This window comes from Aegilops tauschii, chromosome 7, assembly GCF_002575655.3.
Source record: "Aegilops tauschii subsp. strangulata cultivar AL8/78 chromosome 7, Aet v6.0, whole genome shotgun sequence".
Lineage (NCBI taxonomy): Eukaryota > Viridiplantae > Streptophyta > Magnoliopsida > Poales > Poaceae > Aegilops > Aegilops tauschii.
Window position 1 is genome coordinate 199,635,996 of NC_053041.3, and position 13,691 is coordinate 199,649,686.

A 13,691-nucleotide genomic window follows, 5' to 3' on the forward strand; every position below is an offset into this window, starting at 1 on the left:
TCGTTCCCAACCCCGCCGCCCGCTAACCCGTGCTGCACTACACCCGTTCCCAACCCCGCCGCCCGCTAAACCCCACGCCACCGCCATGCTATCGCTCATCCACCCCGCTCGCCAGCGCGCGCCATCGCCCAGCCGCGCGATCCGTTCTCTCGCTCGCGCCTCCTCGTCAGCCGCGCTGCACTGCATCTGCGCCGTCTGAAGCTGCTGCTGCTGCCGAGCCGCCGAGCGCCATGCCGTCAGTTACCTCCTCCGCGTCCACCAACTCCAACCCGTTCGCCGATGCCAACCCTCCCGACGTCAACGACATCCGCAAACTAGACATCTTCGAGCGGGTGCCGGTTCGTCTTTCCTAGGCGGACTCCTCCTACCAGACGTGGAAGACGTACTTCTCCCTCGTGTTCCGGGAGTACCATCTCATGGACCACGTGGACGGCACTGTCGACTCCAGCCTCGTCCCCGAGTTTCACGACTGGTCCACCATCGACACCACGATCATCCGCTGGTTTTTCCTCACCATCACGCCCGACCTCTTCCAGACGGTCGTGATGGACGGTGATGATGCCTGCGCCGTGTGGACCAAGCTGAAAGAGCTCTTCACCGACAACAAGCTCCAGTGTCGCGTTTTTCTGCAGCAAGAGTTCTTTGGGTGTCATCAGGACAACACCTCCATCGACGGCTATTGTCACCGCCTTAAGACTCTTGCTGACGAGCTTCGTGATATCGGCGCCAAGGTCGATGATGACCTCCTCCTCAGCACGCTCACCGCCAGGCTCAACGAGGACTTCGGCAACGCCGCGGGGAACCTTAGCCTCATCCCCAACCCGTCTTTCGCCAAGTTCGTTGCATATCTCCGCTTGGAGGAGCGGCGGATGTAGCAGGTGAAGACGCGCGCCATCCACACCGCCCTCGCCGCCGGCACCACCCGCAGCGGGCCTCCGGCGCCTCCCGCTGCCCCGGCACCCCAGCAGCGTCATCAGGCGCCCTTCTCGGCGCCCCAGCAGTCGGGGCTCCTGCCACTGCCGTACGGCCCGCCCTCGCCCCCCGCTAAAAAGCGCCGCGGGGGCCGGTGCGGTGGCCGCCGTGGCGGTCAGCAGCAGCAACAGCAGCAGCCGCAGCAAGCTGGCCAGCAACAGCAGCTGTTTCAGGCGCCGCCGCCGCTCCATGTGCTGCCCCCATGGGCTTCCGGCTACAACCCCTGGACCAGTGTCGTCCATGCGTACACCATGCCGGTTCCACGGGCTCCTACACTGGCGCTTCCCGTGCCGCGCCCACCGGCGCACCAGGCGTACTACGCGGCTCCGCAGCCGTACGGAGGATACCCACAGCCGCAGATGAGCGGCGCCTATGGTCTCCCTGTGGCCGCGCCGCCGCCCTCGCCGGCCCTGCCGCTGGCTCCTTGGGATCCGGCGCTCCTTGCCACGCTGCACGCTGCGCCTACGCCGAACAACTACACTAGAGGCGGTGGTTGGTACATGGACACCAGGGCTACGGCTCACATGTTTGCTCATCCTGGTAATCTTGCCTCTTTCACTCCTGTCACCACCGACCGCCGCATCATTGTCGGCGACGGTTCCACACTACCTATCACACATGTTGGGCACACTTTTTTTCCTTCTATTTCTATGCCTATTACTTTGTCTAACATTCTTGTGTCACCTCATCTTATTAAAAATCTTGTTTCCGTTCGTTGTTTAACTCGTGAAAATCCTGTTACTGTTGAATTTGGGCTTGGTTTTTGTGTCAAGGACGCTCGAACCAGGATGGTACTTCACCGATGTGACAGCCTCGACGAGCTCTATCCGGTGCATCCGCCGTCCACCTCCACCACCGCACCGGTTGCTCTCTCCGCCGGCGTTGATCTCTGGCACGCTCGTTTGGGTCATCCCAATCCCGTCACACTTCATCATATTCTTAGGAGTTTCAGTTTCAGTTGTAATAAGATAGAGGATCACACCTGTCATGCCTGTCGTGTCGGCAAACATGTTCGCCTTCCGCTTAATAACTCCACCACCATAGCTTCTTTTCCTTTTCAGTTGATTTATAGTGATGTGTGGACCTCTCCGGTTCCTAGTAATTCGGGCTATCTATATTATCTGGTTATTCTTGATGATTATTCTCACTATGTGTGGACGTTTCCTTTACGACGAAAGTCGGATGCACTCTCCACTTTGTCGGCCTTTTACTCCTATGTCAGCATGCAGTTTGGGCGTCCCATCCTTGGTCTTCAGACTGACAATGGAAAAGAGTTCGACAATCTTGCTTTCTGCACCTTTCTGTCGCACCACGACACCGTTTTTCGTCTCACATGCCCATATACTTCACAGCAGAACGGTCGAGCCGAACGCGTCCTTCGCACTCTGAACGACTGTGTTCAGACACTCCTGTTCCATGCTAATGTGTCTCCTCGTTTCTGGCTGGATGCACTCGCTACTGCTTCACTTCTCCTTATCCTTCGCCCTTGCCGCCCACGGTGGAACTATGCACCTCACCATCTTCTCTTCGGTACGCCCCCATCTTATGCTGACTTGCGTATTTTCGGGTGCCTTTGCTATCCTAGCACTGCGGACTCCGCTACTCACAAGCTCGCACCTCGTTCTGTCGCTTGCATCTTCATCGGCTACCCCTCCAACTCCAAGGGATATCGGTGCTACGATCCCGTCTCCCACCGTGTGTTCACTTCCCGGCACGTTTACTTTGATGAGCATGTGTTTCTGTTTCAGCAGGTACCCCCAGCTGTTCCTCCCGCCACCGGCGACACGGGCTCCTCGACGCCGCTCCCAGGGCGCTCGCGCCTCTCTTGGCCCTCCCCTGGCTTTGAGGCGCGTCCCCCCGCATGCGACGCCTCCTACAGCCGTGGCCGCGGCCCCCGCGCCCCCGGCGCCCACGGCCCCTGCGGCCCCCTCGGCGCCTCCAGTGCCCCTGGCGCCAGCTCCCTCGGCGCCTCCGGCCCCCGCGCCTCCAGCACCTGTGGCCAGTCCGGTCACCCGCGCCCGTACGGGCGTTTTTCGCCCGAGCTCGCGCTACACCGCGGATGACTACGTCCATGCGGCATCCACCTCTGAGCTGTCGCCATTGCCATCCTCCGTCCGAGCCGCTCTTCGTGACCCGCTCTGGATGGCTGCGATGCAAGAGGAGTTTGACGCCCTGTTGCGCAACCGGACGTGGCAGCTTGTTCCCCGTCCCTGGCACGCCAACGTGATTACCGGGAAGTGGGTCTTCAAACACAAGCTCCGTCCCGATGGTACCCTTGATCGCTATAAAGCGCTGGGTCGTTCATGGATTCCGACAGCGTGCTGGCATCGACTTCACCGACACCTTCGCTCCGGTCGTCAAGACCGGCACGATACGCACGGTTCTCCACCTTGTGGTCTTCCGTGCTTGGCCGATGCACCAGATGGACGTCTCCAACGCCTTCCTTCATGGTCACCTCGAGGAGCAGGTCTTCTGCCAGCAGCCCACCGGGTTCGTTGATCCGGCACTTCCCGACCACGTGTGCCTGCTTTCGCGGTCCTTGTACGGACTCAAGCAGGCTCCGCGCGCTTGGTACCAGCGCATCGCGGTGTTTCTTCATCAGCTTGGGTTCCGCTCCACTTGCTCGGACGCTTCGCTCTTCGTTTATCACCAGGGCTCCGACACGGCCTACTTGCTACTATATGTCGACGACATCATCCTGACGGCATGTACGGCTGGCCTTCTTAGTCAGCTCATGGCTCGTCTTCGCGCTGAGTGATACGTCTCCAACGTATCTATAATTTATGAAGTATTCATGCTATTGTACTATCCTTCTAGGATGTTTTATATACATTTATATGATATTTTATATGATTTTTGGGACTAACCTATTAAACTAGAGCCCAGTGCTAGTTTCTGTTTTATCCTTGTTTTAGAGTATCGCAGAAAAGGAAAACTAAACGGAGTCCAATTGACGTGCCACTTGACGGAGATCATTTTTGGACCAGAAGAAGCCCACGGAGTACCAGAAGCAGGCCAGAAGAGTCCCGGGCTGCCCACGAGGGTGGGGGGCGCGCCCACACCCCTAGGGCACGCCCCCCTGCCTCGTGGACAGCCCGGAAACCCCCCTGACGTGAAATCAACGCAAAACTCTTCTATATATACCCAAACTTCCAGAAAGAAACCTAGATCGGAAGTTCCGCCACCGCAAGCCTCTGTAGCCACGAGAAGTCAATCTAGGCCCTCTTCGGCACCCTGCCGGAGGGGGCCATCATCACCGGTGGCCATGGAGGAGTATCCCGAAGGGGCCATCATCATCATGAAGGCCAAGGACCAGAGGGTGGAGGCCATGGAGGAGGAAGCACAAGGGGGAGAACCTCTCCTCCTCTCTTCCGGTGGCGCCGGAGTGCCATCGGGAGGGGAATCATCGCCAAGGTGATCGTCTTCATCAACATCACCATCATCATCACCATCCTCATCTCTTTTACGCGGTCCACTCTCCCGCACCCCGCTGTAATCCCAACTTGAACATGGTGCTTTATGCCACATATTATGATCCAATGATGTGCTGCCATCCTATGATGTTTTGAGTAGATATCTTTTGTCTTTGGGTTGATTGATGATCTAGATTGGTATGAGTTGTATGTTTTATTTTGGTGCTGTCCTATGGTGCCCTCCATGTCGCGCAAGCATGAGGGACTCCCGCTGTAGGGTGTTGCAATACGTTCATGATTCACTTATAGTGGGTTGGTGAGTGACTGAAACACAAACCCGAGTAAGAGGGATTGTTGCGTATGGGAATAAAGAGGACTTGATGCTTTAATGCTATGGTTGGGTTTTACCTTAATGATCTTTAGTAGTTGCGGATGCTTGCTAGAGTTCCAATCATAAGTGCATATAATCCAAGTAGAGAAAGTATGTTAGCTTATGCCTCTCCCTCATATGAAACTGCAATAGTGATTACCGGTCTTGTTAACAATTGCCTAGGAAAATTCCGCACACCGATCCACCATTATTCCACACTCGCTATTTATAATATTTAGTAATATATTCTAACTTTATGATAACAGCACCTACTTTTATATTTTAGCTCTCCGATATCATACAAAGTTATCCTCTTCATACCCACAACGTAGTTTTATTTCTCGTTGCTAGTTGGAAGCAAACGTTCGGTGTACGTAGAGTCGTATCAGTGGCAGATAGGGCTTGAGAGAATATTGATCTTACCTTTAGCTCCTTGTGGGTTCGACACTCCATACTTATCACTTCCACCTTTGGAAATTGCTACGATGATTCCTTGCACTTGGGGATTATCAAGCTCTTTTCTGGCGCCGTTGCCGGGGAGCAATAGCGTGGGGTTGATATTCTCGTGTGTGCTTGTTTGCTTTCTTCACTAAGTAGATTTTGTTTTTTCCTTTTTGTTTCTGTTTAGTTTTGGGTGAAACATACAATTTTTTTTAAAGATTGAAAATACAAAAAAATTTACTTGCCTTTCATGCCTAAAAAAAAGTTTTTCAAAAAGAGAAGTGATTGGAAAGTTATGCATTGAAGAAGTGAGGTCGACCTTGAGCACTTGTGTTCATGCTCACGGAAATAATATAGAATTTTTCATGGAAGTTTCTCTGTAAATAATTATCCCCTTGTATATATTCATTGCATTATAAAAATAGTGTGCCAAGCTTTGGTTTTAGGATGATTAGATTGCTTGTTTACTTTGTGCAGAACAAAAACAGAAACTTTGGCTGTAGTGCGTGAATTTACATTTTTTGCTGGAAAGTCAAATGGGTCTGAAACATTTTGCACATTACTTCTGTACAAATTTTTCAAATTTTCAAATTTAGTTCATAATTTTAGGAGTTACAGAAGTTTGCTAAACTTCCAGATTACTACAGACTGTCCTGTTTAAGACAGATTCTGTTTTTGATGCATTGCTTGCTTGTTTTGATGAAACTATCGATTCCTATCAGTGGATTAAGCCATGTAAAAGTTATATTAAATTAGATTTAATGCAAAAATAAAATATGAATTGGTTTTAAACAGTACTTATAGTAGTGATTTGCTTTGTTATACTAACGGATCTCACAAAGTTTTTGTTAAGTTTTTGTGGATGAAGTGTTCGAAGAACGAGGAGTTACCGATGTGAGAAGAATGAAGAGAGGAAAAAGTTCAAGCTTGGGGATGCCCAAGGCATCCCAAGTAAATATTTCAAAGGATACTCAAGCATCTAAGCTTGGGGATGCCCCGGTTGGCATCTCATCTTTCTTCTTCCAACAATTATCGGTATACCTCGGTTTTTGTTTTGTTCACATGATTTGTGTCCTTTGTGTTTTTGTTTTTCCTTCAAGAGCCATGCTAGCATGAGATATCCGTTCATTGATTTATAGAATACCTCATGTGCTTCACTTATATCTTTTAAGAATGATCTTATAGAATTGCTCTTTGCGCTTCACTTAAATCTTTTGAGTATGGTTTTATAGAATGCTTCGTGCGCTTCACTTATACATTTTGAGCTTGGTTAGCTGTAGAATGCTCCATGAACTTCACTTATATCTTTTTGAAGTATGAATAATACTATCATTTAAAGTGGGTTTGGAAGAGTGTCAACTTTAGGAATTAGTGATCCCACTATTTTGGAGGGTGTTGAATCTTAGTGTGATATTTATGAAAGTGGATTTGGAAGAGTGTCAACTTTAGCTAGTAATGATTCCGCTATTTCGGAAGTGGTTCCAATGGAGTATGAGAACAAAATTACTATCCATGATGCTACTGAAAATTATTATGAGGGAGGAATACATGCTTGTAGGAGTTGCAATAATATCAAGTTTCCTCTCTTTGTGCTTAAAGTTTTGAAGTTATACTTGTTTTGCCTTCCTATGCTAGTTGATTGTTGTTCTTATAAATTGTGTGCTCAAAAAATCCCTAGGCATAGGAAGTAGGTTATATTTAAATGTGCTAGTCATATTCTTCAAGATGCTCTCTTTGTGCTTCAATTCCTATCTTTTACATGAGCATCATTGAAATCATCATGCCTAGCTAAAAGGCTTTAAAGAAAAGCGCTTGATGAGAGACAACCCAATATTTACCCTTACTATTTTTGTGTGTTTACATGATTAAGATACTGTAGTAATCATGTTTTATAGCTTTTGTTTCAATAAAGTGCCAAGTAAGACCTTTGGGAAGACTTGGGAGAAAGTTAATGTGATCTTGCTGTAAAAAACAGAAACTTTGCGCTCACGAGATTAGCTGTCATTTTTTACATAAGAGTGATTTTGAGTTGATTCTTTTTGCAGAAGATTAATAGACCAATTCCTCACGTCCACCAATTTATTTTCTAATTTTTGGAGTAGCAGAAATATGGTTTATGTTCAGATCATTACAGACTGTTCTGTTTCTGACAGATTCTGTTTTCATTTCATAGTTTGCTTGTTTTCTAGTTTCTATGGCTTATATTTCTCAATATAAATTGTAGAAATGATATGGTACAGTAGGAATTGTGTGAGAACAATTATGAACCTTGTCTTTGACAGTACCAAAGTGAATGGTTTGCTCTTTATCATACTAACCTATCTCACGAAGTTACGTTAAGTTTTGTGTGATTGAAGTTTTCAAGCTTTGGGTGAGATACCGATATGAGGAGAATAAGGAGTGGAAAGACCCTAAGCTTGGGGATGCCCAAGGCACCCCAAGGTAATATTCAAGGAAGATTCAAGCACCTAAGCTTGGGGATGCCCCGGAAGGCATCCCCTCTTTCGTCTTCAAAACTATCGGTATACCTTACTCGGAGCTATATTTTTATTCGTCACATGATATGTGTTTTGCTTGGAACGTATTTTCAATTTTACTTGCTGTTTGAATAAAATATTTGGATCTGAAATATTGAATGAAAAAGAATCCTCCCATGGCTAGTTAATTATTTGACCACTCAGTGTTCTTCACTCATATCTTTTGGAGTAGTTTGTCATTTACTCGTGTACCTCATGTATATCCTATGAGTAAATGGTTGAATAAATTGAATGTCATAAACCTGAATTTATATATGTTTCATATGCTTATAGCATGGGGAGTAATGACTTCACACATAATAGGTATAGGTAGTAAACTTATTGAAAGTTAGCAAACGTAGAATTGGTCACTTGAACAATTCATGAAAGAATATTGAAGGAAGAGAGGTTTCACATATAAATATACTATCTTGGACGTCTTTTATGATTGGGAGCACTCATTAAAATATGACATGCTAAAGAGTTGATGTTGGACAAGGAAGACAACGTAATTGGTTATGTTTTCTTATATCTGACATAAAGTATATTGTCATGGATCATCCAACATGTTGAGCTTGCCTTTCCCCCTCATGCTAGCCAAATTCTTTGCACCAAGTAGAGATACTACTTGTGCTTCCAAATACCCTTAAAACCAGTTTGCCATGAGAGTCCACCATATCTACCTATGGATTGAGTAAGATCCTCCAAGTAAGTTGTCATCAGTGCAAGCAATAAAAATTGCTCTCTAAATATGTATGATTGATTGGTGTGGAGGAAATAAGCTTTATACGATCTTGTGATGTGGAAGAAATAAAAGCGACGGACTGCATAATAAAGGTTCATATCACAAGTGGCAATATAAAGTGATGTTCTTTCGCATTAAGATTTTGTGCATCCAACCCTGAAAGCGCATGGCAACCTCTGCTTCCCTCTGCGAAGGGCCTATCTTTTATTATTATCTTCTACAGCATGAGCTATTATTGTTGACATTACCCTTGAGGTAAAAGGTTGGGAGGCGAAACTATAAGCCCCTATCTTTCTCTGTGTCCCATTAAAACTCCATAACCACAAGTATTGCATGAGTGTTAGCAATTGTGAAAGACTAAATGATAGTTGATTATGTGGAGTTTGCTAAATCAAAGCTCTGACATAGACTCTTCCTGAAAATAAGATGAATTGTAATTGTTTGATGACTGATAACACGGTTTGTTAGTTTTCAAGAAAGTTTATGATCTATACTTTAACATGTGAATAGCTTGTTACTTTATCATGAGAAGTTTTATGAGATGACCCACTGTTATGACATGTAATGATGCTAGAAAAAAGTGATTGGAATTATCATTGATCAAACTTAAGCACTTGCTAGCATTCACACTTCATAAATTATTTCTTTTATCATTTACCTACTCGAGGACGAGCAGGAATTAAGCGTGGGGATGCTGATACGTCTCCAACGTATCTATAATTTATGAAGTATTCATGCTATTATACTATCCTTCTAGGATGTTTTATATGCATTTATATGATATTTTATATAATTTTTGGGACTAACCTATTAACCTAGAGCCCAGTGCCAGTTTCTGTTTTATCCTTGTTTTAGAGTATCGCAGAAAAGGAAAACTAAACGGAGTCCAATTGACGTGCCACTTGACGGAGATCATTTTTGGACCAGAAGAAGCCCACGGAGTACCAGAAGCAGGCCAGAAGAGTCCCGGGCTGCCCACGAGGGTGGGGGGCGCGCCCACCTGCCTCGTGGACAGCCCGGAAACCCCCCTGACGTGAAATCAACGCAAAACTCTTCTATATATACCCAAACTTCCAGAAAGAAACCTAGATCGGAAGTTCCGCCGCCGCAAGCCTCTGTAGCCACGAGAAGTCAATCTAGGCCCTCTCCGGCACCCTGCCGGAGGGGGGCATCATCACCGGTGGCCATGGAGGAGTATCCCGGAGGGTCCATCATCACCATGAAGGCCAAGGACCAGAGGGTGGAGGCCATGGAGGAGGAAGCACAAGGGGGAGAACCTCTCCTCCTCTCTTCCGGTGGCGCCGGAGTGCCATCGGGAGGGGAATCATCGCCACGGTGATCGTCTTCATCAACATCACCATCATCATCACCATCCTCATCTCTTTTACGCGGTCCACTCTCCCGCACCCCGCTGTAATCCCTACTTGAACATGGTGCTTTATGCCACATATTATGATCCAATGATGTGTTGCCATCCTATGATGTTTTGAGTAGATATCTTTTGTCTTTGGGTTGATTGACGATCTAGATTGGTATGAGTTGTATGTTTTATTTTGGTGCTGTCCTATGGTGCCCTCCGTATCGCGCAAGCGTGAGGGACTCCCGCTGTAGGGTGTTGCAATACGTTCACGATTCACTTATAGTGGGTTGGTGAGTGACTGAAACACAAACCCAAGTAAGAGGGATTGTTGCGCATGGGAATAAAGAGGACTTGATGCTTTAATGCTATGGTTGGGTTTACCTTAATGATCTTTAGTAGTTGCGGATGCTTGCTAGAGTTCCAATCATAAGTGCATATAATCCAAGTAGAGAAAGTATGTTAGCTTATGCCTCTCCCTCATATGAAACTGCAATAGTGATTACCGGTCTTGTTAACAATTGCCTAGGACAATTCCGCACACCGATCCACCATTATTCCACACTCGCTATTTATAATATTTAGTAATATATTCTAACTTTATGATAACATCACCTACTTTTATATTTTAGCTCTCCGATATCATACAAAGTTATCCTCTTCATACCCACAACGTAGTTTTATTTCTCGTTGCTAGTTGGAAGCAAACGTTCGGTGTACATAGAGTCGTATCAGTGGCAGATAGGGCTTGAGAGAATATTGATCTTACCTTTAGCTCCTTGTGGGTTCGACACTCCATACTTATCACTTCCACCTTTGGAAATTGCTACGATGATTCCTTGCACTTGGGGATTATCACTGAGTTCGCCATGAAGGACTTGGGTCCTCTGCACTACTTCCTCGGTGTTGAGGTGGTGCGCCGTCCGGATGGCTTCTTTCTTCATCAGCGAAAGTACGCTCATGAGCTCCTGGAGCGCGCTGGCATGCTTAACTGCAAGCCCGCCGCCACGCCTGTTGATACGAAGGCCAAGCTCTCTGCCACGGATGGTTCCCCTGCTTCGGATGCTGCTTTCTATCGGTCTATTGTTTGTGCTCTCCAGTACCTCACTTTGACTTAGCCAGAGATCCAGTATGCAGTGCAGCAGGTGTGTCTTCATATGCATGCTCCTCGGGATGTTCACTGGGCCGCTGTCAAGCAGATTCTCTGCTATGTTTGTGGCACTATGGATCTTGGAGTCACGCTTCACGCCTCCACCGACACCGCCCTCATAGCCTACTCCGATGCAGACTGGGCGGGCTGCCCTGACACCCGTCGCTCCACCTCGGGCTACTGTGTCTACCTTGGACCCTCCCTTATCTCGTGGTCGTCCAAGCGGCAGCCTACGGTCTCTCGCTCCAGTGCTGAGGCTGAGTATCGTGCGGTGGCCAATGCCGTCGCCGAGTGTTCCTGGCTTCGTCAGCTGCTTCAGGAGCTGTCTTGCCCTGTTGACCGTGCCACGGTGGTCTACTGCGACAACGTCTCGGCCGTCTACCTCTCCGCTAACCCGGTGCATCATCGACGGACCAAGCATATTGAGTTGGATATTCATTTTGTTCGGGAACAGGTGGCTCTTGGCCATATTCGTGTTTTACACGTTCCTACTTCCCAACAATTTGCAGATATCATGACCAAGGGTTTGCCCACGACGTCATTTGAGGAGTTCCGGTCCAGTCTTTGCGTCAGCAGCGGTGCCGCTTCGACTGCGGGGGGTGTTGAGTATGATATTTGTGCATGTATATTGTCTTTTGTACATTTGGCCCACCTCTCTAGTTTGTTGTATAGATTGAGGTAGAGGCCCCACCTTGTACTTATATATACCGTGCACATTGCACCGAATCAATACGACGTGCAATTCATACATCTTCAGAGAGGAAGCAGTCGAATCCCCAAACCTAGCCGAACCAGGTCGGAGAAGGAGAGGCCCGACCCCCCGCACGCATCAGCGCCATGGGCCACCACCGCGCAGTCGGCGACGCCACCACCCGCGTATAGGAGCCACCGCCCGCACACGCCGGAGCCCCGCGCCTGCCACCACCTGCCAAGGCCCGCCGCCGCGCGCCCCGCCACCACGCGTCGAGGCCAGCCGCCTCGCGCCGTACTGCGAGCGCCGCCGGACACTGCCGCCTGTCGCCTAGATCCGCCGCTCGCGGAGGAAGGGAAGCCGGGAGAGGGACCCCCCTCCCCCCGCCGCCGTCTGCCATGCGGGTTTCACCCGGCAGCGTCACCCGGCGGTGGCGCGGGGAGTGGAGGAGGAGAGGGGGCGCCGCTGCCTAGGGATCCAGAGCCCCCGAGTCGCCCAGGGCGGGGGCGAGACGAGGGGAATCCTCTCCGAATTTGTTTTTTTTGCCACGAGCTCTTCAAATGTCCGAACACCATGTAATTTTGGTCGAACCTCACGCATTTGAGTATCTTGGTTGACAGATTTTTTTTTCTAGTATTTGTTTCGAATTTAGTGTTTGGCCTAGGCTCAGAATTGAATATTCAAATAGTTGGTTCATTTTGATCTGGTGACTTCTCTGTTGTAATACGGTGAAGGTGTTATGTTGAATAAACTAGCATGAAACAGCCGTCCATGGAAGATGAAACAAATACAGAACCTGTTTGAAGTCGATGGGTGGAATAAATGAGAATGGCCACGCGGAGTGATACGTACCAGCACGCTGAATCCGGTGACAGCGGCGAAGGAGCTGGCCAAGTGGCCATGGAGGCGCCGGCGAGGGGCAGCTCGCCGAGGTGGCCTACGAACATGACGGAGATCATCTGGATCAGGTTCTGCATCAGGCCTCGGACGATGAGCGGCCCGGCCAGCCACAACTGCCTCTTCACCTCGTCGCCCACCGCCAAGCTCTCGTCCCCTCCGATCTCCTCGCACACCGAGCTGCTCGGGAGCAGTGTTGCCTCCTCCATGTCCATGTTGTACTCCGGCCGGCCGGCGCGGGCTCCTCCCCACACCCTTGTTCTTTGTGTATGATTGCGTATGAGTGTGACGGGAAGAGTGAAAGGATCCAATCGCGTCCAGACTTCAGAGTATGTAGACGCGCAACACAGTTCTGGCAAATACTCTCCAGCCAGCGCCATAAATATGAAAGAGAAATACGAAGAGTACTTAATACGAGTAGGTATACAAGACCCCATCGGCCATGATAGTATCATTGCGGCAGCATATGCAGCACATCCATTAAAGCATGGTTAATAATATAGCCAGCTGATGGCTATATAAGGAACCGTCATGTTATCTATAGCTATCATCTATAAGCACCCATACAATAATGTGGGCTATAGATTGGTTGTTACATTGGTACTTTTTTCATCTCCTCTCTATCTCTTTTTTCACATTTCTTGTATTTTGGCCTGCCCATCTCCCATAGCCGGCTGTCCATTAAGCAGTGGGAGCCCCTCTATGATAAGGTAGCGGGTAGAGTAAGCCCTTGGCGTGGGAGGTTTATGGGTCAGTTTGGTTTGCGTCCTGGTGATTGTTAGCCTGGCCTGGAGTCTGCCTGGAGTTCGCTGGTAAGCGTTTGGTTCGTGTCCTGAAAAAGTAGGTAGGAGCCTGGCCTAGATAACCAGGCATCTTCATTAGCCTGCCAGGCGTCCCATTTTCAACGCCTAGGCACAGGCTAATAGCTGCATGGATCCTAATGCTAGAATGGAGACATGTGCCAGTCAATAGCAGTCTTTCTTTAGTTCTTATGCTATATTCTATTCCTTAGTACTAGTACACCAGGCCAGGCACAAAGCAAACACGTTTCTGTCTGGCTGGCCTGACCAGACAAAAATTTTCAGCTCCGCGCTTCCACCCAGGTGCCACTATCTCCCAGGCACAAGGGCCAGGACAAG

General features: G+C 48.6%; 1 protein-coding gene across 1 annotated transcript; it reads left to right on the top strand.

Annotated features, from left to right (window-relative positions):
• Window positions 1-230: 230 nt before the first annotated feature.
• LOC123494898 (uncharacterized) lies at window positions 231-3,035 on the top strand. Its single transcript, XM_045231390.1, has 4 exons — window positions 231-338; window positions 381-839; window positions 879-1,763; window positions 2,724-3,035. Exons 1-4 carry the CDS (start codon window positions 231-233, stop codon window positions 3,033-3,035), a joined length of 1,764 nt encoding a protein of 587 aa, XP_045087325.1.
• The last annotated feature ends 10,656 nt before the right edge of the window (window positions 3,036-13,691 follow it).